General features: G+C 54.7%; 1 protein-coding gene across 6 annotated transcripts; it reads right to left on the reverse strand.

Annotated features, from left to right (window-relative positions):
- Positions 1 to 25,826, reverse strand: SEPTIN8 (septin 8). 6 transcript variants are annotated; one of them, XM_045892507.3, is made up of 10 exons: positions 25,550 to 25,826; positions 14,206 to 14,326; positions 12,842 to 13,037; positions 12,312 to 12,492; positions 11,640 to 11,801; positions 10,975 to 11,071; positions 10,584 to 10,752; positions 10,287 to 10,419; positions 9,999 to 10,189; positions 1 to 1,349 (listed from the first exon to the last, which is right to left on the reverse strand). In XM_045892507.3, exons 1-10 carry the CDS (start codon positions 25,577 to 25,579, stop codon positions 1,184 to 1,186), a joined length of 1,446 nt encoding a protein of 481 aa, XP_045748463.1. In that variant the 5' UTR covers positions 25,580 to 25,826; the 3' UTR covers positions 1 to 1,183. The 6 variants fall into 6 exon arrangements, with proteins under 6 accessions (XP_045748463.1, XP_045748455.1, XP_045748446.1 ...); XM_045892499.3 differs by having other exon boundaries at positions 1 to 1,346; positions 12,312 to 12,498; positions 25,550 to 25,822; XM_045892490.3 differs by having other exon boundaries at positions 12,312 to 12,498; positions 25,550 to 25,822.
- Positions 25,827 to 26,560: the final 734 nt, after the last annotated feature.

The raw sequence follows: 26,560 nt of genomic DNA on the forward strand, positions 1-26,560 counted from the left end.
TGATACAGGGCTTTGGCCTCTTTATTTTCTTTTTACAGTTAATTCCACGCGTAAAAGACTTCTTAAAGCACTATGGCTCTGGCTATACCCCAAATGAGCTGCTGAGGATGGAGCTGGCTATTTTGGACAGACTGCACTGGGACCTCTATATTGCGACGCCGCTGGACTTCTTGACCATAGTAAGTACGAGGGGTTGGCAGAGTCTACCCTAGGCTCATTTGTACCTTTGGAACAGCTGTTCACAATGTAGGACGGCCAAGCACAGGCGGGCACACGCCCTTGAGCATGCACCACGGGGAGGTGACCCACAAGGCTCATGACATACGTAAGAGTGAAAATGTATCTTAAATCCAACACAGTTCCACCAGACTCCCACTTCTAAAAGACATTAAATTAACTTTATAAAGATTTTTAAACGGCACTATTGTGGCGAGTTTCTCTTTTAAATACACACTGCAAAAATATTTAGCTTTCCATTCTATGAATACTGTACATAAAAAGCTGTCTGCTTTTGCTACACTTTACACACATTCACTTAGCTGTCTTTATTCACCTACACACAATCCTTATTGAGGCTTTAGACCATATTGATCTGGCACTTAAAAAATGTCGTATTAGTTGGTATTTTTTTAGTTCGGGAATGATGGTCATCCTTAAAGATATGATTCTGTTAGTAAGGCAAAATTATGCAATGTGGAAATGTCATGGGGTTTGGGTCTATTATGAAGCATGAAGATTAAATCACTAAGGGCTGTTTCATTATGGAAACTAGCCACTGTTGCCAAGTTGCAGTTTCTTCTCACGTCAAACAGATACAAGTAACTTTTCTGCTACCTTAATCTTGAATAGTATGCTTCTGTTTTTCAGCATGGAAACATTGTAATCTAGGTACTTTAAGCTCATAATGACCATGTCAGGAAGCAGATTGTCTCTTCTCTCCAAGGTTGAAGCTCAGCTTGGCCACAGAATGAGTATTAAGCCTCAAGTCCCTTGGGGGGCCATGGATGGGAATGAAAAGGGTGGGGCAACTTTTGATGTTCCCTGATGGAAATTGAAGTTGTTTGCACTTTTGGTCATTTATCTATGAAAGGTAGGGGGGTTTGTGTTCTAACATTAAAAACCACGGTCTCTAGTTCCACGCCCTGGTGGTCGTGGGCTGGCCCCACGTGGTGGAGCTGCTGCCTCAGAGGAATCCTTCCCTCCACGTCGCGTCCCTGACCAGGCAGCTGCAGCACTGTATGGCGGGCCACCAGCTGCTGCAGTTCAAGGGCTCCACACTGGCCTTGGTCATCATCACCTTAGAGTTGGAGAGGCTCATGCCCGACTGGTGTACTCCTATATCTGATCTGCTAAAGAAAGCACAGGTAGACATCAACTTGGCCCCAGACCAGGCTCTCCACTTTGCCCCTTTAGCTGATGCACTCTGCCCCCAAAATGGTACACATCACCCTTGTGGGCTCCAGAAGATGCTCTGGCCAGTGACTCTGTGAAGAGTCTCCCCTAAGGGCTAGCCTTTGTACACTTGGCATGCCCTCTGAATGAGTATGGGATACATGTTGCCTTTACTGGACCAATTGGTGGGTTTCTCTGACAGTAAGAAGAGCTTTATCTCAGTGGCTGCCCTTGTAGTCAAGAGGATGGGGTGAGGTCAGTGGGACATGCACAGCTCAGGAGGAGGCAACCCTGAGCTTAATATGGAAGAGGTTAAATTTCAGACCCCTCACGCTTTATAGGACTCTATGGTACCAGGTACTGGGGTACCATGAGGCAGGTATGGAAGGGTCGGAATCCCTGAGGACGGACAGGGTAAGATGGAATGCATAGTTAGACTAACAACAGCTTTGCTGAGGTTGGAGATGGATGTCCCTGAGATGGTGGGGTTAATGCTCTGAAGTCGAGTGGTTAGACCTTCCTGAAATTGCTCTATGCTAACAATTTAGCACTCAAACTTTGACTTAGGATGTAAAATGGTTCTGCTTCAAGGATGACCACTCTATTTTAATTACAGGTCAGTACTGAGCAGTTGAGCCACTGCAAGGGACTGGTAAAGCAGCATCTGAGAAGTTTGTAGTCCTCCTGCTCAGACAACTTTCTGTCCCACCTCCCGGCCTCTGTGCCCCTATCCCTAGTACCCTTTCGAGCATAATGGCAACCCCTTCTTGCTGGGACTCCTCTGAATTCTAGGCTTTACTGATCCTGTAACAAGGACGTAAAAAGGCACTGGAAAGCAACCGAGAAAAAGTTCCTGGGTCATTAGAAGGCAATAAAGAGGAAAAAAGGCAGGTCAGGGTCACTGGTGGGAAGGACAGTCTGAAAAATCAAGACCCTGCTTTCCTCTCTCCCATGGGTCTGAGACCAGGGTGAAGGAATGAATAGTCATACTGTAGCTTGGTTTTCCTTCTGCAGCAAGGGCTGGTATGGGTCCCTCAGGGAGCTGGAGTCAAGCCAGCGGTGGGTCTTGCTCAGGTCCGAAGGGCCGGGCTGGTTCTGACTGACCAGTTCTCGCTGCTCCACTGGCCAGAGCTGGCCAGGTTCTTCCAACTTCCCAGGCTTATACCAAGCACAAACCTAGCACTTCAAGTCCCGGTGACCCTGCCCATCATTGCAAAAATGGGACCATCTCTCCAGGTGCATTTCCCCTGACTTGGTCCTGACTTAGGTCTTCTCTTACAAAAACTGGATCATAAAGTATGCTTTGTTTAATGTACAGCAAGTTGATCAAGCTTAAAACATGTTTTTTCCTTTGTTACTCTTAATCAAAGTAGTCTCTGAGCTTAGAGGAATTTTGTGCTAAAGAATGATCTTAGCAGCCGACCCCCAGTGGGGGAAACACAGCTCTGAGAGCTTTGGGTTGAAATGAGCAGGTTCTGGGGCTGAGCCTGCTCCAGCCACGGTGCTGCTACAAGGCGCTTACCAGCATGGCTGTGAGGGAGAAGCCCGCTCTCTGACACCGCGGCACGGCAGAGCCATTCCCCAGGCAGCCACGTCCGCCAGTTGTGCGGTGGATAGGAATGACTGCAGCACTGATTACCAGTGCTTGGTGAAGTCTTGCCACTGTGAGCAGTTTTTGTAAGTGCGCTAAGCCTCGGGGGCGGCTAGTGGGTGCAGAGCAGTCGGAGACCAGATAAACTATACCAGTGTCTGTACAGATCTCTACCTCCTCTCCACACAAATCTGCTCGTTGGAGCTTTTGTAAAAATAAACTTGAATTCCTTTCAACCTTGTCAGAATCTTATTTTCAGTGTATCAGATACCATGGATGTAGACTTGATAGTCCAGTATTCTTGGAATATCCTGTCCTGGGTCCCAGCAACAACTGTCTCCCGTCCAGCACAGAGGGAGAAGCTGAGAGGCAGCACGCTGCTCAGGGCAACTCCCACTGGGGGCCACGACTGCCTTCTGCCTCCTTCCTTGCACTTGGAGTGGGCGCCACAGTGGGCGAAATATGGGCTCACAGTGAGGGCCCACCCAGGGCAGGCTGTCTCTGACTTTGGAGAACTGCAAAGTCTCTTAATCAGGTAGCTCTGGGTGTAAACTGGGTCCTCAGAGCTAATCTCTCAATCAGAGCAAATGAGTAAAAGGAGAAGGCAGACCTGTGAGCCCTGTACTGGGATAAGGTACAGCCCTGTTGTTCCATCTTTCAGTAAACCATATTCCTCTTCTTCGGGAAAGCAAACTTGTGCATTGCCAAAGTACCACTTGTGAGTTTAAGAGAAGTTGTTATGCTGTTCAAGTGTGCCTTGGGATTCCAGGTCCCATCCTACTCTCCTTTTTTTCTTCAGGAACTCCTTTCCCACCTCAGATCAGAGATCGGGGATCACTGTGGTGGGAGAAATATGGACACAATCTGTCTCGCTCTTGTCCCCATCTCCAGAAGGGCAGGGGCTGGTGAAGGACCGTGGCTGCAGAAAATGGAGATGTGTGGAGACTCGGGCAGATGGGCTGAGAGCAGGATAGGTGAGTAGCATGGGCCTTTTTACTTCTTATCCAAATACTACTTCCCCCAAATGGGTGAGCTGAGTTGTACAGTGCTGTTCCCTCCACCAATGAGGCCCTTCTCTCCTCTGGTTTCCTGGAGAGTCTCTGTCCTTCAGAGCTCGAGGAAGACTTTGCTTCCCTGGTACCTGTCTCCCTGCAGGCAGAGCTGAGCGGTACTTTCATGAGAGAAGTCTGCAACACAAGGCTCCCTGCTGGGCTGTCAGCTCCCTGATCTTAGTCTCCCTCTCCTCATTTTGGTCTTCCCAAAGATTAATCTAGTACCCAACAGAGAAAGCGCCTCAACAAGTGGATCCACGAGCTTGTCATCACTTCCCTCAACCGCCCGTCTGCCCTTCTTCCACCAAATATTCACCCAACAGGGCATCCCATCTCTACCAAACCATCTCAGGTCCACCAACCCACAGTGTCAGACTGCACACTTGAATTTGGGCTACATTTTCACTGTTCTTCTGTGATCCCATTGGGTTGCCACGGAGGAGCTATAGCTCAGGAGTTAAGGACACAGACTACCAACATGCAAATCCCAATTCCCCTAGTTACTAGCTGTGTGACCTTGGGTAGTGACTTTACCTCTCTGTGCCTTACCTACAAAATGGGGAAAACAGTACCTAATCATAGGATTATTATGAGGATGAGAGGAATTAATGCACATAATGCAACTTAGAGCAATGGCTGATATACCACAAGAACTCAAGTATCAGATGTCCCATGTCAAGCCTACTCCACAAGGATGTAAACTCTTAAAAGGCAGTGTTTACCCTCTCCTGGTCCCGCACCCAGTCCCCCAGTGAAGATGCCTGGACCATAGGCTGTGACTTCTCTTCCCTAACTTTTTCCTCCATCCCACACCCCTTCCAGAGCCTTTCACAGATGCCCAGAGCAGAAGTCGCTGTTAAAACATAACTCCTATAGAAGCTGGTCAACCCCACAAAGTTCACAGAAAAGACAAGCTGTGTTTTACCAGAGTTGTAGCAGATTAATAGGCTAGGAAACGGGTTAAATCAGAAAAGCTACTGCCCAAAAAAGACACCACAAAAACTCAAAATAAATGCAAAATTTAATGGGAAAAAAAAAGAGTACAAAGTGAATGGAAAAGAACAAAAACAGTCAATGTATGAAGGAATAAATGAATTAACAAGTGAAGCAGTTTTAGAAAAGCTTGTTAACATAACGGAGGAGCAAGCCACACTTCCCTCGGGCCTCTTATCCAGTAATACGAGCCCCACTTAACAAGCACCCACACAGAGACACACAGAAACATATATTCAGTCAGTCTGTACAGTTTCAAACCACCTAGACTCAGGTTACCCATCACCAGGGTGACCATACATCCCGGTCTGCCTGAGATCATTCCAGCTTACACCTGTTGATCTGGCATAATTACTAACAGGACCTCCTTTTACTCTGAAAAGTCTCAGTTTGGACAATAAATTACATGATTCTACCCAAAATCAACTTGGCTTATGAAAGACATGCTAGAAATGCCCTGCATAGCCCCACTGACAGCCCTGATAATGCCAAAAGGTGATTCTGCAAAGGAGTGGCACATCAGATACCGCAGGTAGGCCTCCCGTCCCGGGCGGGGGAGCTTGTTCAATAATGGCCCGGGTTAAGCTCACCTCGTGCACCCAGGACTAATTTGGTCTCAGCTAACGATGATAAACTTCCAAACACAAGCAGCACAGACAGAGAAGTGCAGTGAGGCTCACTAAAGCCAACGGGACCTGCGGAAGCAGCTCAGACCCCAGAAAACGTAACAGTGCCAGCTCTCCCCAGAGATGCTGGGAAGCGTTGCACCCACAGGCAGGTAACCAGCCACAAGTCTGGCGTTCCAGTATGCCTGGGGTGCAGCCCACAGGCTGTGGTGGGTGGATGGCAGAATATATCCACTCCAGAGTCCCCAGATTGGCCCATGAACCAGGAGTCTCCATTTCTTAAATAACCAGTGAATCCGCGGGGTTGCTGTGCCTCATCTTCAGAAATATGTTAGCTCACGGAGGCTATCTTAAAGGTCACACTTCAACCCAACTGAAGACACTCTCAGGCATATAATCCCCCTAAAGCCAAGTCACTTGAGGCCCACGTGGGCCTTAGGTATATGCCCATTTGCCTTTTGAATGCCCACACCGAAGCCCCTCACAATCTGGATCCACCCCTGGTCACGGCAGGACACTTGGCAGAGTTTCACTCTGGGCATCCTCCCCACTCTGAATGGAGCCCCATCGCGGAAGCACAGCATGAAGCCAGGACTTGGTCCTGGAGATCAGTAAAGCCAAGGGGCCAAGGCAGAAAGGGAGAAACAGTGATGGGAAGGAGGATGGAGGACAAGGAAAAACAAACGACCAATGCAACAATAAATTAGTGCAGCTTCCCAAGGCTTCTGACGAGGGAGTGCTCTAGACCGTGAGCTCCTTGAGGGTAGGGCTGCGCGTTATTCCGGGGAGTCTGTGCCCAGCACAGTGCCCCATCAACATTAAATGAGCTCCTTCCTTTGAGCTACTCATTTTTCATCTCCTATTGTATCACGCCATATCCTCAGCCCTGACACTCCCACTGGCTCGCAAACCCACAGGAATGGAGAAGAATCAATGCCACTAGTTCTTTCTTAAAATGATCCCCTGAAGAACGCAGTGGAGAGGGGAAGGCTCCCTCGCTGGTAGCGTTTTCTGAAATTGTCCACACGCATCAGACACCTTCATCTCTTTTCCTTGTGACTCAGCCAGGAAAACAGAAAACAGTGACCTTGAGATAAAAAAACCTTTTCCCGGCTGAGTCCTCTGCATTTGGGAATATGTAGGCTTGGTTTGGGGGTCTTAGTTGGAATCAGACACTTAACACACACGTGGAGTTGGTCCCTGTTTATAGGCAGCACCTCTGGAGCCCACAGACAATGGCTTTGGGCTACTTTCCATCTACATTCGCATTAAAAACACTGGACGTGGTCCTTGTTCATGACCCACTTTCATCCGTAAAGAAATTCCGAACACTGTCCTCACAGGATGTTTATTGCCCACCTCTCCCTAAATATTATAGGGATGCTTGATACATAAGAAAAATTTAGAGATATTTTTAGTTCTTAAAAATCAGGGAATCTGGGTTACTTATGAAAATAACGGGAGAGGGTATTATCTGTCTTCACGCTTGTGCCAAAATAAAAATTTAGAAGTCTCCTAAAAGTTATTATTGAAATTAAGCTCTAGGTTAGAAAAATTAAAATGAAAGGGAATCAGGTGACTTTTGCAGCATGTATACCAGACCACGCGGCCGCCCCTAGGGCACCGCGTGAGTTGCCATCTTGACGCTGAACAATTAGGCCAAGCATCGCCGGCTGGGGCCTTCGCGAGAGTGGCACATAACTGCTCCGTCAAGGAATAGTGACACTGTAAATGGAAGACCAGCCACTGGCTCTGAAAAAAATAAACCTTGTCAGTTTTGGATTCCAGCATTCATGGCTTTGACGTGTTTGCATAGAGAAGGGTGGCCCGCCAGGCCCAGGGCAGCCTGGGGGTGGGGGCGGGGGACAAAGCAAGGCTGTAAACACTGGAGTCTGTACCGGCTCCCAGTCCGTCCTCACACCATGTTATGGGAGAAGAAGGGTCACAAGGTGTAACTCAAGCAACTTAACACATGAAAGTCTAAAGTCCGCTCTTGACATGTAAGTCTGTGCGTGCGTTAACTGAAAAATAAAAATAAAACAAACAAAACAAAAACAGACACATTAAAAGATACGCAGACGACCAAATCAAACAGAAACAAAAGACAGCGAGTTGGACGCTGGGAAAGGGCAGTCAGTTTGGCATTTGTGACGAGCAAAGCAGAGAATTCGCTTCAGTTTGTGGCATCCCAGGCTGAGGGTCAAGATCTGATTGGGAGGTAATTTTGCAAAAATGGATTAAAATTTGAAGACCAAGTATAACCCATCAAAGCAATTCAACTAAACGGTCATGAAAAACAACCCCCCCCACCACCACCACCTCGAATGCACTCCACACTGACCCCCTTCCCAGGACGGGAGGAAGGAGCGCTCCCAGCCACCTTGCCTAGCCCACTCCTGGCCCCCCCCCCCCAAGGCCAGCACGGGAGCATAGGGTCTCTCCTGGTGGCCAAACTGACTGAAGCTTTCTGGCATGTCCAGCAAGCTGAGAACACCTGTCTCCCAGACCCGGGCCACATGGGAAAAGCAGGGAGCCCTGACACCGGGGACAGACTCCCACCCTGAGGGCTGTTCCCAGGCAGCCAGCCAGCCTGCTCTCCACCCCCCGGCCCTGACCTGGCCACCGGTCCTCATCTTCCGCTTCTGAGGGGTTTTCCATAACTTACTTCCTAACGGACTCTCCTTTTCTGAAACCAGATGGCCTGGGCACCACAGGCAAGGAGCAGGGCAAAGTCTTGTTAGGTGCCAGCACCTGGGACACAGACCCACACATCCCTTTCCAGGAGAAACCAGATTTCTGAGCCACTCGCTTAAAACCCACATGGGTTCCAATTTACAGAGTCCCCAGGCTCACCAAGCCAAGAGCTGGACATGGGGCCGGGGCTGGAAACAAATGCAAAGCAGAGAGCAAATTCACATGGCGGAGGGTGGATTGGGGGCTAGCGTCTTCCCTGGGGACAGGCAGGGGATCATCTCTGCCAGCAGTACCAGCAGATGGGGGTGGGGGTCACCAGTGAGCAGGATGAAGGAGGCTATAGAAAGGAGGAGGGTCTGTCCCAAAGCAGAGGGCAGGCCTTAGGCATAAGAACTAGCATTCAATTCCTAAATGCCTGGCTTTGTCCCCCTGGCCTCCCCCAGGGAGCAGCTCATGAAGTTTCTTTTCCGTACATGTGTCTACGCTGCTGTGCTTATGCATAGCTTCCTGTGCCCTGGATGGCCTTAACCACAGGGCAAGGAAAGGAGGACCCGGACACACACATTCCCAAACATTCCAGGAAGAAATGGGAGTCCAAGGAGCCCAAGGATGAGGGCAAAAATGGAATCACCCGCCTAGTTCCTCAGCTGACAAGAGAAAGAGGGTACCTGACACAGGCCAGGGGCAGGGGAAGCAGGGATGGACAAGATCCCACAGTGGGATGTGGTACGGGACACTGAATGAAGTGAGCTGGAGGAGGGAGAGCCCCAGGAGCCAGGGCATCTGGACTCCAGCTGAGAGTGTGGAAAGAGCCTCTGAAAAAAGCCAAGGAGAAATGATTCAGAGTTGCCCCCACCTGGCCAAGAAGCTGACTGCAGCCTGGAGGCTGGGAAAAGCCTCCTTGCCCTCCCCAGTCCTCTCTCCTCCAACTCTAACTTGAAGGGCAGCCCGTCTATGGGGCAGAACCCCCAGAGCCGCCTACGGGGAGCTGCTGTCCTTCCTTCCACCAAGCAGTGAGCCTACTGCCCAAGGGGTCAGTGCTGCCTGGGCTCAAGTGTCTGCTCCCTCCATCACCACCTGCCAGCCAATGCGGGTCCCCCATCCGCTGTCTCAGAGACTGAGAGGGATGCACCACAGCTGCCCAAGCAGAAACCACAGGAGCTTTTGGAATCTGGAAATGCTCACATTCCCAGGCCCTGCCCCTCTCTGGGCCTGAAAGACCTTTGCTGAGACCTCTACACCCTCTCAGGGCCCACACCCTGCCTATATATATGGCCCAGTCTTCACCACCCCAGCTCTGAAGGGGCTGCAGGAGGGGGGAGAGAGGGGGGGGGAGAGAGGAGAGAGAGAGAGAGAGAAGAGAGAGAGGAGAGAGAGAGAGAAGAGAGAGAGGAGAGAGAGAGAGAAGAGGGAAAGGTGGGGGGGTAGCAAGGGGTCACTTGTGCAAGACAGAGAGTGCACAAATACCTTGTATCCTGAGATATCAAGCTCACCAGTGAGAGGGAAAGAAAGGTGGGCAAGAATGAGGTGGGAACGCAGGTGGGAATGAGAGCAAAACGGTGAACAGGTGCGCATGGGCGAGAACCAAAGTAAACTGAGTGGCGCCCAGAGGGAAAAAGAGCCAGTGTGGACAGGGGGCCCACCACCTACTTCTTCTTGTCCTTGTCCTTCCTCAGAGGCTGCTGCGAGGTGGCATGCAAGGCCTGGGACTGCAGGGCCTCCACCGCGGCCTTCCTGCGGTTGAAGGCATTGGTCTCCTCCTCCAGCTCCCGGCGCTTCTCCTCCACCTTGCGCTTCTCCTCCTGGTGGACCCGCTTGAGGTGCTCAAACTTCTCGTGGAGCTGGGAGCAGAAGTGGGGGAGCTCTGGCTTCGTGGGGACCCCGCCAGGCCCCGGCCTCCCTCGCCTGGCCTCACCACAAACCCGAGCCCGCACACACCTCTCTCTCCTTCTCCTTCAGCTCCAGCTCTGTCTCCTTCACTTTGTTGACAAACATCTGCCTCATCTCTTCCTCCTTCCTCTGCAGCTCACTCAGGAACTCCTTGCGCTTGGCCTCGTAGGTCCCCTGCAAGCTGTGGAGGCCGAGACAGAAGAGGCCAAGGGTAGGACGGCGGCGGGCCGGGGGGGGCAGAGCCAGAGAAGGGGGATGGCGATGCTGCGGCCCCCACGGCCTCTCTCCCGGGCTCACGAGCCCCCAGGCGCGGACGCCAGCGTGGCTGTGGAGACAGGCGGTCACCTGAAGGGCTGGCTGTCGCCGTCGCTGTCCTGGAAGCCCATCTCCTCCAGCTTGCAGCGGCGGTACAACTCATAATGCCGGCTGTGGGTCTGCTCCCGGAGGTCCTCCATGTTCACCCGGATCAGCATCTCCCGCAGCTTCACGAAGTCGCAGTGGGCCTCGTTCTCCACTGAAAGCGCAGGGCACGTGGGTCATCAGGCGGGCACGCAGACGGGCACCGGGAGGAGAGCACACAGGACAGCGGTCAAAGTGTTACGGGCAGACTCCAGAGGCGGGACGGGCAAGGGACGGTCCCAGGGAGGACACGGGACGGAGGCTGCGGGCGGCCAGGAAGGACAGGATGCTCCACCTGGGCCCCCGACTGCGGACACGCTCTCCCCACCGCACTTACCCTGCACCACGCCCCAAGGGTACTGCCGTGCCCGGACCAGCTTGTTCCCCACCTTCACCTCCTCAGTGCTGCCCACCACAGCGAAGGGCAAATGTGCCTAGAAAGGAGCCCAAGGATGGCTGAGCACGGGGCTGACAGACCAGTGGACAGACCCTGTCCTGGGCCCCAGGGAGGGGTGGCCAGACCTGAACAAGGCCTGACCAGGGCTCACCTCCTGGCTCTCTTTTGGAGAAGTATCCTAGAGCCTCCAAACAGGGCAGCAGGCTGAACCTGCACCCCGTCTTCCTCATGTTCGAGGGGTCCTTTTAGCCCTTGGGCTCCCCAGGGGCCAGTAGAGGCTCCCTCACAGGACTTGCAAGCCTGGCTTTCTTCCAAGTTCCCAAGCCCTGGCATCTGGCCTGCTTACTCCTCCAGGTTTCAGTTCCTGCCCAGAATCCTTATCTTGTGAAACTTAAACTCAGGGAAGGCCCAGCACCAGCCCAATACCCGATTCCTCCCAGCTCCTGGCCATAGGACATAGGGCCGGCTGGCTCCCAGATGCCCACCCGTCTTTCCTGGAGAAGCTAAGGCTGGGATCCTGGGAAACCAGAGTCTCTGGAGCTACGTGTCACAGATCTGTGCTGGCTCCAAGCCCTCTGGCCCCAAGGCCAGTGCCCCATGCTCACATTCATGACTGCGTTAATCTCGGCAACAGCCTCGTCATCGGTGGGAAACTGGTAGATCTGAACCCCATTGCTGACCAGCTCGCCCATGATCTTGATCTTGAACTTGTGGAGCTCACTCTTGGAGATGGTGTCAGCCTTGGCAATGATGGGAATGATGTTCACCTGCCAAGATCAGGGGAGTGGGCAGCAGGTTAGTTCTCTCTGACTATGGACAGCCCTGCCCAGGCCACAGCCCTGGGCAGACGGGCAGGAGGCCAGAGAGATGCAACTGCTTCCATGGGCAGTCCCAGCTTGAACCCAGCCACTGGGGCCTCTCTAATGGGTGGTGCTTCTTATAGCCCTGGTTCCCCCAAACCACATCCAGCCCCAAAGTTAGTCCTCTGGGCAAACCCAGCTTTGACCTGAAAATAAGAATCAATTCAGCTAAAAGGAAGGGGCTCAGGACCAGACCCATGAGACAGAGCTCTAGAGAAAGAGCCCAGAGTGAGGGGAGCCCACTGGAGCAGGAGGGACAAATGCAAGAGAAGACAGAGAGAGGACCAACCCACGGGCCTATCTGCAGGGCCCAAAGCGGCAGAGCCCCTGTCAGGGACCACAGTGGGCAGTCACACCACAGCCCCCAACTCAGGGGAGGACCATGAAGCCCAGGGAACGAGTCTGGGGGGTGCACACCTTGCTGTCTAGCTTCTTCATGGTCACCAGATCCAGGGACTTGAGGGAGTGCCCCGTGGGCGTGATAAAATACAGGCAGACGTGGATCCTCGTGTCGTGGTAGTCAAAGAGGGAACGGCGGATCTTCAGTTCCTCCTGCAGGTAGTTTTCAAACTGCGCGTCGATGTAGTCGACTATGGGCCTGTAACTACAGACAGCTCCATCACCCAGGAGGCGGGCACTGAGCCGCAGGGCGTGGGGCTGCCCACCAGCCTTCCCTCTGTGGGGACAAGCGGCTTCTGCCTGGGGGGGGGGGGGGGTCCCTGTCTGGGGACAGGTGGCCGACCCTGCCTCCTAACCTCCAAAGAGGTCTTCAGGAGGTATTCCCTGAGAGGCCTTCCTCTGGCCCCTGTGAGGTATGAGGCCGGCTGATGCGTATGGGGGCAGCTTGGAATGAAGAGTGTCAGGGCAGGGTGAACCAAGGCCGCCACGGGGGAAGGGAGGGAGGGAAGTGGGATGAGACTAGGCGGGCCACCCTTCCCGCCTCTTGCCTCTCATCCTTATTGATCTGATCCCCGAAGCCCACAGCATCCACAATGGTCAGCTTGAGGTGCACATTGCTCTCTTGGAGGTTATAGGTCTGTGGCCGCAGGCACACACACTCCTCATGGTGACTGGCTTCCTCGGTCTCGAAGGTCGTGTTGAAGAGCGTGTTCATCAGCGTGGACTTGCCAATGCCAGTCTCCCCTGGGAGCAAGGAGTGGAGGAGAGAGGATGTCAAAGGCTGGAGCCGGGGCTGTCCCTGGCTGCCGGCTAGGATGGGTGGGGCTCAGGCACCCTCAGCGTCCACACAAGAGAGACGGGCAGGCCTCTCACTCCATCCCTCGCTGTTCCCCTCCCCAGAAACCATCCTTCTCGGTGGCCTCAAAAATAATATGTGGGGGGCGCCTGGGTGGCTCAGTCGGTTGAGCGACTGCCTTCGGCTCAGGTCATGATCCTGGAGTCCCGGGATCGAGTCCCGCATCGGGCTCCCTGCTCGGCAGGGAGCCTGCTTCTCCCTCTGACCCTCCCCCCTCTCATGTGCTCTCTCTCTCTCATTCTCTCTCTCAAATAAATAAATAAATCTTAAAAAAAAATAAAATAAAATAATGTGTGGAAGCAAGGGCCAGAAGGCTGACTTGGACATAAGCCATGGCTATGTGGGCAGTTATGAGATCCACTGGACAGTAGCCTCTGCTGGCCTCAGTGGGACCCAGTCACCTGCTCTGCACACCATCCTTCCTGGGCCCAGGCTGGTCATGGGCCCAGCAGGGCCAGGGTGTGAAGCCACCAGTGGCCTCTTGATCCATCTAGCTTTATCTGGCTCAGGATAGGCTGCTCCCTGAGGCGCACCCACAGCCCAGCAGATGCCAGGGCGTAGACACCTGGAGGGGGTGGTCTGACAGAGCTCTTTGTGCCCTCTGGGAGCATTGAGGCACATAGAACCTCCCAGAGTCTCCCTGTTTGGGGCTCTGTTTGTTCAGATGTGTCCTGGAGCTCACATGATACTATAATAGAAGGGGAGTCTTGTTTACCATAGTGTCCTTGACACACAGTAGGAACAACAGTGAATGTTTTTAACACAAACACACAAATCTAAAAACCTCTGTGATAAACACTCTCAGTTTACAAAGCACGTTCACAGGTCTAATTTTGTTCACTCTTCAAGGCCCCTGGAGTCAGGCCCCCCAGCTCCGTCCTTAACCCTGGCAAAGACACCAGTCAAAGCGTCGCCCTGACCCCCCCAAAGAGTCTGCCTGGGAGGTCCCTGGTAGCTCAACAGGTGGACGGGGCAGCAGCACCCCATCTCCTGGATGGCTCCTGTCCCCCACCCCACCCCGTCTGAGACCACCCCCAGCCAGACCATGACACATACCCACACAGAGGATGTTAAAGCTGAAGCCCTGTGTGACCGACTTGCTGACCAGCTGGTCCGGGAGGCTGTCGAAGCCCACGTGGCCCCCAAGGGAGAGGCTCCGAGGCTCTGGCTCTGCATTCTGCCAAGAGAGAAACGGAGGAAGCAGTGAGCCCACTGGGGAAGGGGGGCCACGTGGGGAGAGGCCAAACCCCAATGTCCCGCCCCCCTTCCCTTGTCTGAATTCTCAGCAAATCTCAGGACACAGTGTGAGCGCACCAGAGCTCCAACTCCCGGAGGAGCTTCTAGAGAGGAAGCCCGGGGCATGTCAGGGCGCCTGATTCCATCCCAGAAAAGGGCTATCACCCATGCCTCTTCTCTACTGGGGCGTCTCCTGGCACAGATGGCCCAGGAAACCATCTATCCTAGTTGCTACCCCTGAGGGCTCACCTGTCCTCCTGCCGAAGAGGGGGCCCCAGATGGTCCCCAGATCTTAAAGATTTCAAGAGGCCAAGAGTGGATAGCGTGTATGTTCCGGCAGCTCCCTCCCAGACCTCACAGACACTCCTACTGAAGCAGGGCTCAAGCAGAGACAGGTCTGGCCTGACCCCTTCACACTAGTTCTCCATCAGAGGGCCTCCCCACCACCAATGGGCCGGGCTCACAGTTCTCCACATGCACCCCTTGCTCCCCATGCACCCAAGCATAGAGAGCACAAATGGGCCCTGCTCACGGGGCCGGTGCTCCCTCGCACCCGCCACTGGGTCTCAGGGCTAGTCTCTGAGGCACTGTGACTGAGGCCTCATCCCTCCTGCCTCCGTGGTGCTGTCTAGGGACTCCCAGGCTCTGGCTCATGCCACCTTCCCACACCCACTCCAGCCTGGTCATTTAGACAGAGGATTCTGGATGAGAACGTGGAGGCCTGGCCTCAGGAGAGAGGCAGGCAGCAGGTCCCGAGTGAGCTGGGGCCACTGGAGCTGATCCACAGCACTATAAAAAGAAACCACCAGGACCCGAAGCAGAGGGTCAAAGTCAGACTCCAATCTGTGCGGATGATTTCTCCGCTTCCCTGGGAATGGGGATAAAATGCTGTCCTCCCAAGGGAAGGTTCCCAGGCTCAGACTTTCCAGCTTCGGCCCTCGTGAGGGCAGGCCTCTGACAGCTTCATGTTGGGCAGAAACACATCTGCTCTATTCTTGAGCCCCTCGGCCCTGGCTGCCCACTAGAAAGAGCAAGGCCAGGGAAGGGCAAAGGTGTAAGCCCCATCCTGCCGTCCTGTCCACAGCTCCAGAGGGGGAGGAAACAGGCCTAAATGAAGGCAGCCCTGGGAGCTACTGATCAGTAGGACGGTGGCAGTTCTCACGCCAGTGTGGATCCCAGTGGGCTGGGCCCTGGCTGCCTGCCCTCCTGCAGAGGGATCTGCTCAGCACCTCAGCCTTCCCTAACTCCTTAGTAGCCACAGCCTGTTGGCTCAGCCTGAACCCCTCTAACCATTCTCTCCTCCCAACCACAGCCCCCTGGCACATACACTCAACCTTCCCTTCTTGACCAATGATGCCCATCCCTCTCCCCGCACCCCCCACCCTGGCTCAGTCACTGCAGACTTCAACTGATGATAGCCAGGTGTGTGTGTTGGTAGCCTAGACTCCACGTGGACCCTCTGGGCACTGGTACCATCTCCTCAAACAAGTCAGGGTTACCCCTACACCTGCTCTCTGATGACCCTCTCACCACAGAGCCTCTGTTCTTACAGCTGACCCTTTCTCCATCTCCTATATCCCCAGGGGATCATCTTACAACCTCCCCACTCAAGCCCAGGCTCCCCCCAGGACTGCAAACATGACCCAACAGAGAGGCCCTAAAGGCAGCTTCCTCTCACTGGTGCCCACATTAGAAACAGTAAAGACAGCATAGGATGTCCTGGGTCAGGTCCAAACCCCCAGCATGGCATTCTGGGCCCTTGATGGTCTGAGGCCTTCCTCAGAGACCCAGCCAGTTTAACTCTGAATTCATTCTTCCAACCGGTCCCTTTTTCCAGACTCCACAGCTCACTCTCCCTTTTCCCTGGCACCTGCTTCGACCTGGCCCTACATACTTACATTCCACACCCCTCCCTTGGCTATGACCCCATTTCTTTGCACTATGCGTTGTCCTTTTTTTATGCATCCTGGTTTTCCAACTCTTCGTAAGTTCCTCGAGGCTGCTGCAGGCTGGGGGAGGTCGGGCTTTCTGCTCTTCCCACCCTCCCACCAGTATGCCCAACAAGCCACACAACGCCGCCATTTATAAGCCACTGAACACTGCCTTCAATCGCTACGGCACCGGGGCATCTGCCCACCTCACACAGAGCTGCATTATGTAGTCTCGGTTCCACCTGCTCATCGAAGCCTAAGGATCAAATGGAGGACAGAACGGTTAATCTAGAGCATTTTTTTTTTCAGGCGAGACTGAAAATCTCCAAAATTTAAGGCGTGCTGTGCTTGCAGAGCAGGCTCTGTGTTTATTCATCATCTTCTTCCAAGGGTGACACAATCAGGATGCAATCCAACATCCTGTAGCCTGCCGCCAAAACCCACCCAGTCAGCTGCATCTGGAAACCACGCGCGTGCACTCAGCTGCAGAGTGCTTGCCCAGGAACAGAGACCATCCCATTTCTGAGTTTCCCACTCTGTCACAGTTCCAGGCTCCTAAGGCTAAGAGCAGCACTAGGGCGGGGGGTCCTCACGTAAGTCCACCTACCCTCCCTCGCTCAGCTAGCCCTGGCTGCCTTCATGCACACAACTCCCAGGCTCTCTCTAGAGAAGTGTGTGGAGTCCAGGGAGGTGTTTATCTCCAGACTGTTGCCCAGGCTGCACTCTGTCACTCCAGGGACCACAAACCTGGGGCAGTCGACGCCTGCTCAGGAGCTTCAGGGCCCATGGGAATGTCAATCTCCAGGGCATGCGTGCACACACGCACACACACAGAAGAACGGCCACTGGTCCTGAGGAGGACAGACTGGTCCTCCTTCCCTGGTCTGGGGAGACTGATCTGACTTCCTGGCTCTACTGCGGTGTGACTCTCACTAACGCCAACCTCTCTGATCCTATATTTGGCATCAACAACATATGATCCAAGGTGCACTGCTCACTCCAAGGTGCCTGACCCAGGTGTCTCAGCTGACCCAGGCTTGGAGGAGCTAGCAGTCCCCGAAGCATCACCGGCACGTCTCGGCTAACGCAACTCAGAAAGAAATTTCAGATCTCCCAATGGCTACCTGGTGACGCTGCAAAATGCCCTGCAATTTGCAGGTAAGACTTCAGCTCCCACTCTAAGGGTAAGTCCTAATAGCCCTGACCCCATCAGCATGATCCCATGGCTGGCTCGGGGACAGGCAGGTGACCCAGGCTAAACCTGGATGACCATCTCGTAACCATGAGGGGAGCTAGCATCAGGCTGCAGGCCACTCAGAGGACGGCAGTGCCGAGAAAACCATGGAAGAGAGAAAGCCAGTTTCTACTCTACCTCCGGGCTTTTCCCTTTACCCCTGGCCACACCTCCCCTTGACTACCTCCACTAGTTGAGTGGGCCTATCCAGCACTCACAACTGAGAACATCCTGACTGCTAGGGTTTCCAAAGTGACACTCTGAATGCAGAGGAACAGAGAGAAAGCAAGGAAAGTAAGGACAGGGAAGGAAAGAGTGCACAAAGTAAAACATCTCAGTGTTTGCAACCAAAGAAAGGAACAGATGTCAAATGAATGACCCAACAACTCACTGAGGACCGCTCTGTGTAAACCAAGCTAAGTGGCTTACAGGCTCCTACGCAGTCCCTCCCCACCCTGTGTGGCAGACACCATTATTATCCCCATTTTATAGGTAAGGAAACTGAGGACTACGGACACTTAGAGAACAAATCGGGGCAGAGCCAGGATTTGAGAGTAGCCAAGCCCTGGCCCCAAACCACCAGGCCATACTGCCTTCCCTGTTCTCACAAGGCTCCTGACCCCTTCATTCAGTCACTTGGCACACACACGCAGGACCCATCCGCTGCATGTGCCAGGCACTGGGATGGCTGCCAAGGAAAAAATGAGGACACCGGATCCTAGACCTCAGGGGCTCAGTCGAACGCAGTTTAAATTCAAAGGCCTAGAGAGGCCAGGCAGGTAATGTCAATGGGTGAAGAGGAAAAAGTAGAGTCACAACAAGGACAACAAAACCTAACAGCTATGGAGTGCTTACCACGTACGGCTCTGAGTGTCATTTTGTCCACGCATCAGTCCTGTGAGCTAGGCGGTCATATCCCCTCCATCAAACAGATGAGACAATCGAGGCTCCAGGAGATTAAGTAATTTGAGAGTAAGTAATTTGCACTGCTCAGGCGGGTGAAGCCAGGATCTGAATGGAGACAGGATGACTGCAAAGCCCAAGCTTCCAGCTACATCACTGCACGGCTTGCTGGCTGTGAGACCTGCTGACTTGGCTGAGTGTGGAGTCCCCCAGGGAGAGGTGGGAACGCCAGAGAATTGCAGAGCCTGTGCTCGGTCCACAACCACCACGGTGCGGCAACTCCAGCCAACTGTGGGAACGTAGGCACGGTGCTGACCGATCCAGCAATGTTTGAAGAGGATCCACAAATCCAGATCATCATATGCAATCCCCTAATTGTTAAAGGTTGGCACCCAACACAAATTGGGAATGCCATGGGGCCCAACATAACCTGTCTGGGCGTTGTACCCGGTCTGCGGCCTGACAATCCGCAACACGGCGTCTGGTAGGAGAGTGAGCTGGAAGGACAACCCACCCGTGTCTCCACTCTTGGGGCGCGGCGGCCAGTGGGAGAGCGCTCCACAGGAGGAGTCTTCAGCAAGACAACTCAGCTCAGCCCCGGGTGAGGAGCGGGCCCAGCTTCTGGCCCTGTGCACACCCCCAGGTCCCTGAGGTGCTGGCTCAGGGGTTCCAACTGTCCTCAGAGCTCCAGACCAGAGAGTCAGCAGCTCTGAGCTCTACACACACAGGGCCATCATCCCCTCTCTAATCCCTAACAAGCTTTTCGCTCCTGAGCCAGGCCCCGGGCTTCTGTGACATCATTTCTTGGGCACATCAAAGTCAACGACCAAAATAACCACTCAGGCCAGCCATGTTCCTCCGTGTTCCTCCGTGCCCGGCCATGCAGAACAAAGTAGTGAATGGCATTCTCTTATGCAGCCCGGTGGAGAACGACGATGTGGATAACAAGGACGTCGTTTTCCTGACCAGGAAATGCTCGGTCTCAGCTTTCAGGAGCATCCCTAATTGCCAGCCCAGAGGAGCTACTCCTCTCACCAAGAAGAGAGGTGGGCTTTGGAGAGAAACCATGTCTGAGAGCTCGCCCACACAAAAACATGATTTTATCCTGAAGAAATTAGAAATCTGCTGAATGCCTGAACCAACAGAGCCAAAGAAGGTGTGGATGAATAGAGAACTCTGAGGTCAAGCCTCCCAAACTCGGTTGGTCATTGGGATGGAAGCAGAAATGGTACCCCACTGTACGGGTATTTGGCACCTGAATCCTGGACAAAGAGCAACTCCCCACCCGAGGCCTTCCAAAGAGTTCTCCGGGGCCTTGGTCTTCAGACAACTCTTTTTCCCCCGGCTCCCAGGCCTAGAACCCATTGGCCTGAGCACCTGCCAGGCAAACAGAAAGCCCACTCCCCAGGAAAGCCCCAGCCCTAGGGAAGCCCTATTAATCTTGAGCAAGGGACCAAGGAGTCATTGCCCCACTGGGAGCCTTCCCCACCCATGTTCCTGGCATAAACCACACCACCCCCAGCTCTAGCTACTCTAAGCAGCCTGGGCCTTAAATAGCCAGAGCAGAGGCCACTGGCCAGAACCCGTGGTCATAGCGCAACTGTCCTTGAGTCTGAGAGGAATCCTAGGAATTTTCCCAGGAAAGGCTTAGGCTCATATCCCAGGATTCCACAGCAAGCCTCTAAGCCCAGGTCAAAGGTTACGGGAAATAACCAAAGGGATGTATGCGGGAGGGAGCAGGGGAGAATGCTGCTCTCCTGGGCCAGAAGGGGAGGACAGAGGCAGGATTCACCTATCTGTAATCAAGGAGACTCCTGTGAATGAAAGTGTCTCTCTCCTAATGCAGCACCAAAAAACCCAAAAACCTGGGGGGAAGACACGAGCAGGGATCAACCTGCACGGTGCCACCATGGTGGACATAATGACAGACACCAGCTAGGCCCCAGGAGGAGGCCACCATCACTCTCGAAAGGCCAGTCATCTCTTCCTCCCTCCTGGGAAGTGAAGGAGCTTTAGGAGCAAAACCACCCCCCAGGAGCCTAAGGCCACCCCACGCCCTGACCCCTATACTCCATTCTCTCGGCTTCCCTGTCTCACTAGCAGGTGCTTTCCTCCCTTTTCGTGCACACAGAAAACCAGGGCTGCCGTTTAGCAACATAGGATAGTTTGTTTCACACTTCTCAAGTCAAAATAAGGTTTCTAAGAAGCCAAGCGCAGTTACTGGTCTCTAGGTCCAACCAGCTTGCCCCAAGCCTAGGACACAACAACTTCTTGGGCTTTATGGTGCTGTCCGAGAAGGAGTGGTCCTTTCCACCATGGAGGAGAAGAGAAAGACGCTCTGGGCCTCAGAAGGTACTGGAAACCCATGTGTTCATACTTTCCCACTTGGCTCGGGGACTCCGGCGACAGCCCCCACTGCTTTGCAGCAGGGAAAGCCGTAAGTAGTCTGGACATCACTGGAAGGAAACAGACTATGTTCCACAGTGAATGAGACCCTACCCTTGGAAGGGGGGATGTGGACATTGAAGGTGACCCTCCCCCTCTCCAATCCCAGGATGGATGCCGGCACTGGGAAGGGGTGAAGAAATGCAAGGGCACCAACATGGGCCGGTGCAGGCTCAGGGCTACAGTACTATAGTTTTGCTGCTTGCCCCATTCACCCCAGCCCCAGGCAAAGTATCAGATTCGCACCCTGGCCCCACAACCAGGTCCGGAAAGTGGACTTGGGTTCATGTCCAAAGGCTCTCCAGAACCCTGGGCCCCAGGTGGCCCAAGCCCCAGAGGCCTCCCACAGAGTAGCTGGCACCTGACATCTGAAATAGGTCCTTATTCCCTCCTCCCCTGACTCTATCCCTCCAACATGGCTTCCAGGATAGGGACCAAGAACTGCGTAGAAGCCAGGTGTTCTGAGGAGGAGAATATCTAATTTGCACCAAGACCACTCAAGGCAATTGAAGTATAGATACAACTGAGATGCCCCTTGCCCTGTCTTCCACCACCTCTTCCCAGCCACAGTTCCTCATATAAGTCCTGAGGATACAGAAGTCTCCAGCAAAGAACACTCCGACTCTAGTATGATGGCACGCTGCCCTTGGAAAATATCCCTTCCCCGGTCAGATGGGTCTCCCTCCTGCCTGCACAGCTCCAGGTCTGGCTGCCTGGGAAAGCCTGTGCCTTGGGGGCCATGCCTGGGGATCCCGAGACCCATGCAGGCAGCACAGGGGGCAGAACGGTTGGAGAGGCTGCAGGGGACACCCAGAGGCTGGCCAGCCCTCAGGCCCTTTGCTCTGTCATCCTGCAGCTGCTCTCTTCTGGTAGCTGGACCCAAGCCACAGAGATGTTCATGGTAGTTAATGCCCCCAATACATACCTCCACCTCGCCCATCTTAGAGCCCAAAACTCAGAGGGCTTCACCCTCTTTGTCATCGCAAGGGTTACTTGGGCACTGGGGTTGGGTCTCAGGCCTAAACTGACCAATGACCAGCGTCTGCAGCCTCACCCAACTGTGGGCTGCCGGCATCGACAACCTGATGGGCACAAAACATCCAGAGCCCTCCCTGACATCCAAAGCTTTCGACAAAAGTCAGGCCTGGCGTCCCAGCCTCCATCCATTCTCCCATCTTGCTGGCACTGTAATTAGGCTCCTTCTTGCGACCTTCTCTCTTTCTACCCTGGTAAGTCCCTTATCATGTGTTCCCTTGGATCGCCAGTGGCTTCCCAGCAGCCTCCCTGCTCTGACCCGTTCCAAGCAAGGTCCCAGGCAGACCTTCCTAAAGTTGGCACCCATAGCAAGGCGCGATGTCCGTGAGGGAGGTGGGCAGAGCTGCAGCCTTGCAGGTGGTGCTCACTTATGACCTCTCAACACCACCAGGCACCGAGAACTTCACAGATGTCCCTTGCTGAGCTCTCTTCTCTCTCTCAGAATGGCTCAGCAGGAAGTGCCTGGCCATTTTTACAAGACAGGGAGGTACCACTCCATGACAGAGCCCTGTTGCACGAGAGAGTTGCCTCCCACACACCCCTTCCCACCAGTTTTTGCTTTAGGGAGGGAATAGGCACTCCCTGGATAGCTTGCTTCTTGGGGAAGTGTCAAGATTACAGGGTGACAACGGAAGTGACAGATGGTGCCGGGGATAAAGCGGAGATGGCGGGGGGGGGGGGGGTGCGGGGAGGAGGTGACTGGCTGGGAGGAATGCCAGGCGTGAGGCTGCCATGCTGCACGCTTCTTCCCTCTCCCCCTCATAGCCGCACTTTCTCCTGGCTCTAAAGCCTCCCTCACCTTGGAGGGAGATTCTGACAGAAGAAACACAGGAGATGGCCCTGGAGGCAGGAAACTCCGGGACCCAGTAAGTGGGGGGGGGGGGGGGGGGAGCGTCCTAGTAAGGAGGAGGAGCACAGCAAGAGTGCACAGGAGTCTGGCTGCTCAAGGAAGACAAGAGGCACCAGAAACTCCCCAGAAGGCTGTCCCAGACACACACATCCAGGAGATGTCAACCCTAACCCCACGGCTGACCTAGGGTTGAGCAGAGGCTAGCCCGGATGTTAAAGGCTACTAAGACTACTTATATCATGCTATGTGGGGACTAGGAACCCAGCACTGACCTCGAGGTACAACTCTGTATGCTCATCTAAGCTCCAGGATGGGACAGTTTCCAGGCCAGCCAGGGCTGAGCTGACCACCAAGCCAGCCTGGGGGGGTGGAGAGGGGTGCAGGGAGTGTAGACCTACAAAAGCTCCATCAAATCATACCCTCATGGCCAATGCTTAACACCAAAGTCAACCCTGAGGCTGGAGAGACACCTAACCATATCTCTAAACATGCCATAGACTGCAATTAACCTTCCACAAACTCTCTGAAGAATATTAGTATGGTTGGGCCCATTTTATAGCAAGATAGAAAAAGAAATGATTTTCCCAGGATGACAAGCCAGGAGAAGAGAACAGAGTCCAGACTCCTAAATTCAGGCCAAACCCCACCCAAGGTCTCCACCCAAATTCAACCCTATGCAAGTCCTCCCAGGAGGCTGACAGCTCAGAGCGTGGAGGGTGTGGAAGGCGTCCATCCAGCCAGCTTAACCTGGCACAGTAACCAAGGCCCCTGAGTTCGGGCCGTACAACCATACCTGAGTCAGTCCCCTGTCTGTGCCTTGACCCAGCAAGGAGATGATACCCAAACTCCTCACAGAAATGCCGACACGGGAATCTGAGGGGAAGGGCCTTGCCAGCCCACCTCCCAGCAGTGCTTTCAGGACTCTCAGCTCAGGGTCTGAGGACCATCTCTGGGCGTGCGGTGACAGGAGCCCCAGGGAGGGCACCGAATAACGGAGCAAACTCCTTTTCCGCTGCCTTCTTACACAAAGGGCCAGTGTCCACATCCACCCGGACACCAGGTATCACACATCATTTGCTGAATCCTTACCACGTGCCAGACACTGTTCTAAGTACCTCACCTGGATTTTCCTACTGAATCCACCCAATAACCCTAGGAGTAAGGTAATATTTTTATCCCAATACACAGAGAAGAACACTGAGGGGTTAACTAACGTGCTCAAGGTCACATGGCCAATAAGTAGGAGTCCAGGATTCCTATCGGGCAGTCTGATTCTGGTTACTCTACATACCGTTCCCACCAGCAAGACCAGCTGTTAGAGCAACCTCTGGCCACAGACAAGACTCAGACATAACTTTCTGGTCAGCTGGGCACAGAAAATGTACACAGACACGCACGCACAGATGTGCAAACACTCCCAGATCTCTTGGCCTCCAGCTAATCAGCAGGTCTCTTAGGATTCAGGGACTGCCCTCCTTGGGTACATAAATTCCAATTTACAGTGCAGGGGTGAGGTAAATCTCTGATTCACCCAACCTCTGAGTCGGCTCCTCCTGTTATTTAAACTTACTTGACTGACACAGAGCCCCCTCCTCAGTGGGAATAAAACACCTCAGAAATTACGAAACCAAAAGCTCCTGCTTCAGTTATGCATATTTCCAAAGTAGACCAACAAATGTATTTTCAGATTAAAGGTTAAATTTACATACATAAATTCAGATGATAGTATTTATAGCATTAATTACATAAGTCCTAGCTCCTTAATTTAGCCCCAGAACCAATTCCTTATCAGTCACATATTCAACATTTTCCCCCTCCCCCCCCCCCCTACAGCCCCGGGCCCTCCCTCCCCCTTCCCGCCCGACCAGGGCCTCACATGCTGGCAAGAGGACACAGCTCCCTTTACTGTCACAGCCCAGCCTCCCAGACACACCCAGATCCAGCCTTAGACACCGGGGGACAGGCAGACACAATCCCCAAAAGGCCCCCCTCCCCCAGGTGAATTATAAACATCTTCAGGAAGTTGGCTATTGCCGGGCTCAGCCCCACAGACACCCCCGCAGGGACCACCGGAGCCGGTAGCCCTGCAGAAGGCAAACTCAGACTGGGGCCCAAACAAACATCCACTTGGCTGAATCTGGAATCGCTCGTTCGCGGGGGGAATGGCTGCCTCAGACCGGACCACTGAGGCGGGACCCGCCTGGAATCGCCCCCAGGATCTGGGCGCTTAGGTAGGGAGTGAGGTTGGGAGACGAGTGGGGGGGGGGGGGAGGCAAAGCAGGCCCAAGGTCTTCAGGATCCAAGTCTGCAACTACCCTGAGCTCATGTGAAGAACTCCCTCGGATCCTTCTGGGCTTCATTCTCACAGGCTGTGCCCATCCAACAGCACCTGCGCGGCTAGGAATCTCCCCAGGGAGGTGTGGGGGTCGGGAGGATCCTGGATTCCCCCCGACCCCCACCCCGCGCCTTCCTCCGGCTCCTGGCGCCCCAGTCTGTCCTCGCACCTGGCCCGAACCAGGCAGGGCATTTATTTGCTCCTTCCCGCGAAAGGGGTCTGCCTCTCGTGTGCCCAAGGGGGGCGCCCCCGCCCGACGCCCCGGGGCCCCAAGCGAGCGCTGCCAGGAGCCCGCTCGGGGGTCCCCACGCCGGCCCCGCGTCGAGGCCCGGCCGCGCGGAGCTGACAGCCCGCCCGGCGCCCCCGGCCGGCTGCAGGGCGGCCCCCTCCCCGCGCCTCCCGCGCGCGCCGCGGCCCGGCAGGGCCCTCACCGAGAAGCGTTCCAGGTCAGCGGCCGCCATGGCGAGCTCGCGCCGCGCGGGCGGGCCGGGGCGAGCACCCGGGCCGCGACGGGGACCAGCCGGCTGCGGGACGCGCTCCGCCCGGGCGGCTGCGGCTGAATGGATCCAATATGGCCACTTCCTGGAAACTCCCCTTGGCTGCGGCGGCGGGAGAAGTCGCGGAGCCGCCCCCGCCCCCGCCCGCGGGACCGGCCTCCCCGCCCGGCCCCGCCACGAGCTCAGCCGGAGCCCCGCTTGGACGGCCGGGGGTCTCCGCTGCGAGGCGGGCGGTGCACGCTGCGGGGGCTGCTGGGACTTGTAGTCCGCGAGTTGGGGGGCCGGGAGGGCAGTGCCTGGGGGGCCAAGGGCCGATGCGCGTCTCTCTGGGAGGCGCGGGCCGAGCCCGGGTGGTTTTGACAGGGCCCCGCGCGCTAGGAAGCCACTTCCTTGGCGAAGAGAGTGGGGTGGTGCGAGCGCCTAGGGGTGTCCCCCACCAAGCCGCCTGCACCCCGTCGGAGCCTGCAAACGCCCTGGGACCACCGGCCAGAGTGTCCGCGGGCTACTTGCCGCCCGTCCGGGCCAGGAGAGGCCCCCTGAGCCTCGTATGCCCGTGCCCTGGGCCCCACCTGATGCTCTGATCGGAGCCAGGGCGGGAGCCGGGGAGGGACCCGCGAGTCCGGCTGGGCGGCCTTCCCGGGAAGGGACCAGCCTTCCGCTCCTGCAAGTTGACTCCTTGCGCAACGAATGCGCAGGATGCTCATTTCACCTCGACGGTCAAGGCACCAGATTGCAAGTTGTCATCACCCTGCCCCAGGGACTTGGGGCGACGTCGTGGTGCAATCTGGGCCCTGTGCAAAGAGAATCACAGATCCCAATGCATGCACATTCTCTCTGCTAACCTTACTACTCAAAATGTGCACAAATCTCAGAAAAAGAACACTTCTGCCCAAGCCGATGGCTTCAGCGAGCTCTGGTCCTTTTCCCTGACTACCAGTACAAAAT

Source organism: Mirounga angustirostris, unplaced genomic scaffold (assembly GCF_029215605.1).
Source record: "Mirounga angustirostris isolate CCGP_5_RB_7025 unplaced genomic scaffold, mMirAng1.0.hap1 SCAF_7, whole genome shotgun sequence".
Taxonomy (NCBI): Eukaryota; Metazoa; Chordata; class Mammalia; order Carnivora; family Phocidae; genus Mirounga; species Mirounga angustirostris.

What these genes read in the sequence shown, in the direction of transcription:
- SEPTIN8 (XM_045892490.3), bottom strand. Translation starts at nt 25,579, where the DNA reads ATGGCGGCCGCTGACCTGGAACGCTTCTCG. An exon ending in CAGATCAATAAGGATGAGAG is followed by an intron (nt 12,499 to 12,841) that starts GCAAGAGGCGGG and finishes AGCTGTCTGTAG; the next exon opens with TTACAGGCCCATAGTCGACT. An exon ending in CCCTTGGGGCGTGGTGCAGG is followed by an intron (nt 10,753 to 10,974) that starts GTAAGTGCGGTG and finishes CTGCGCTTTCAG; the next exon opens with TGGAGAACGAGGCCCACTGC.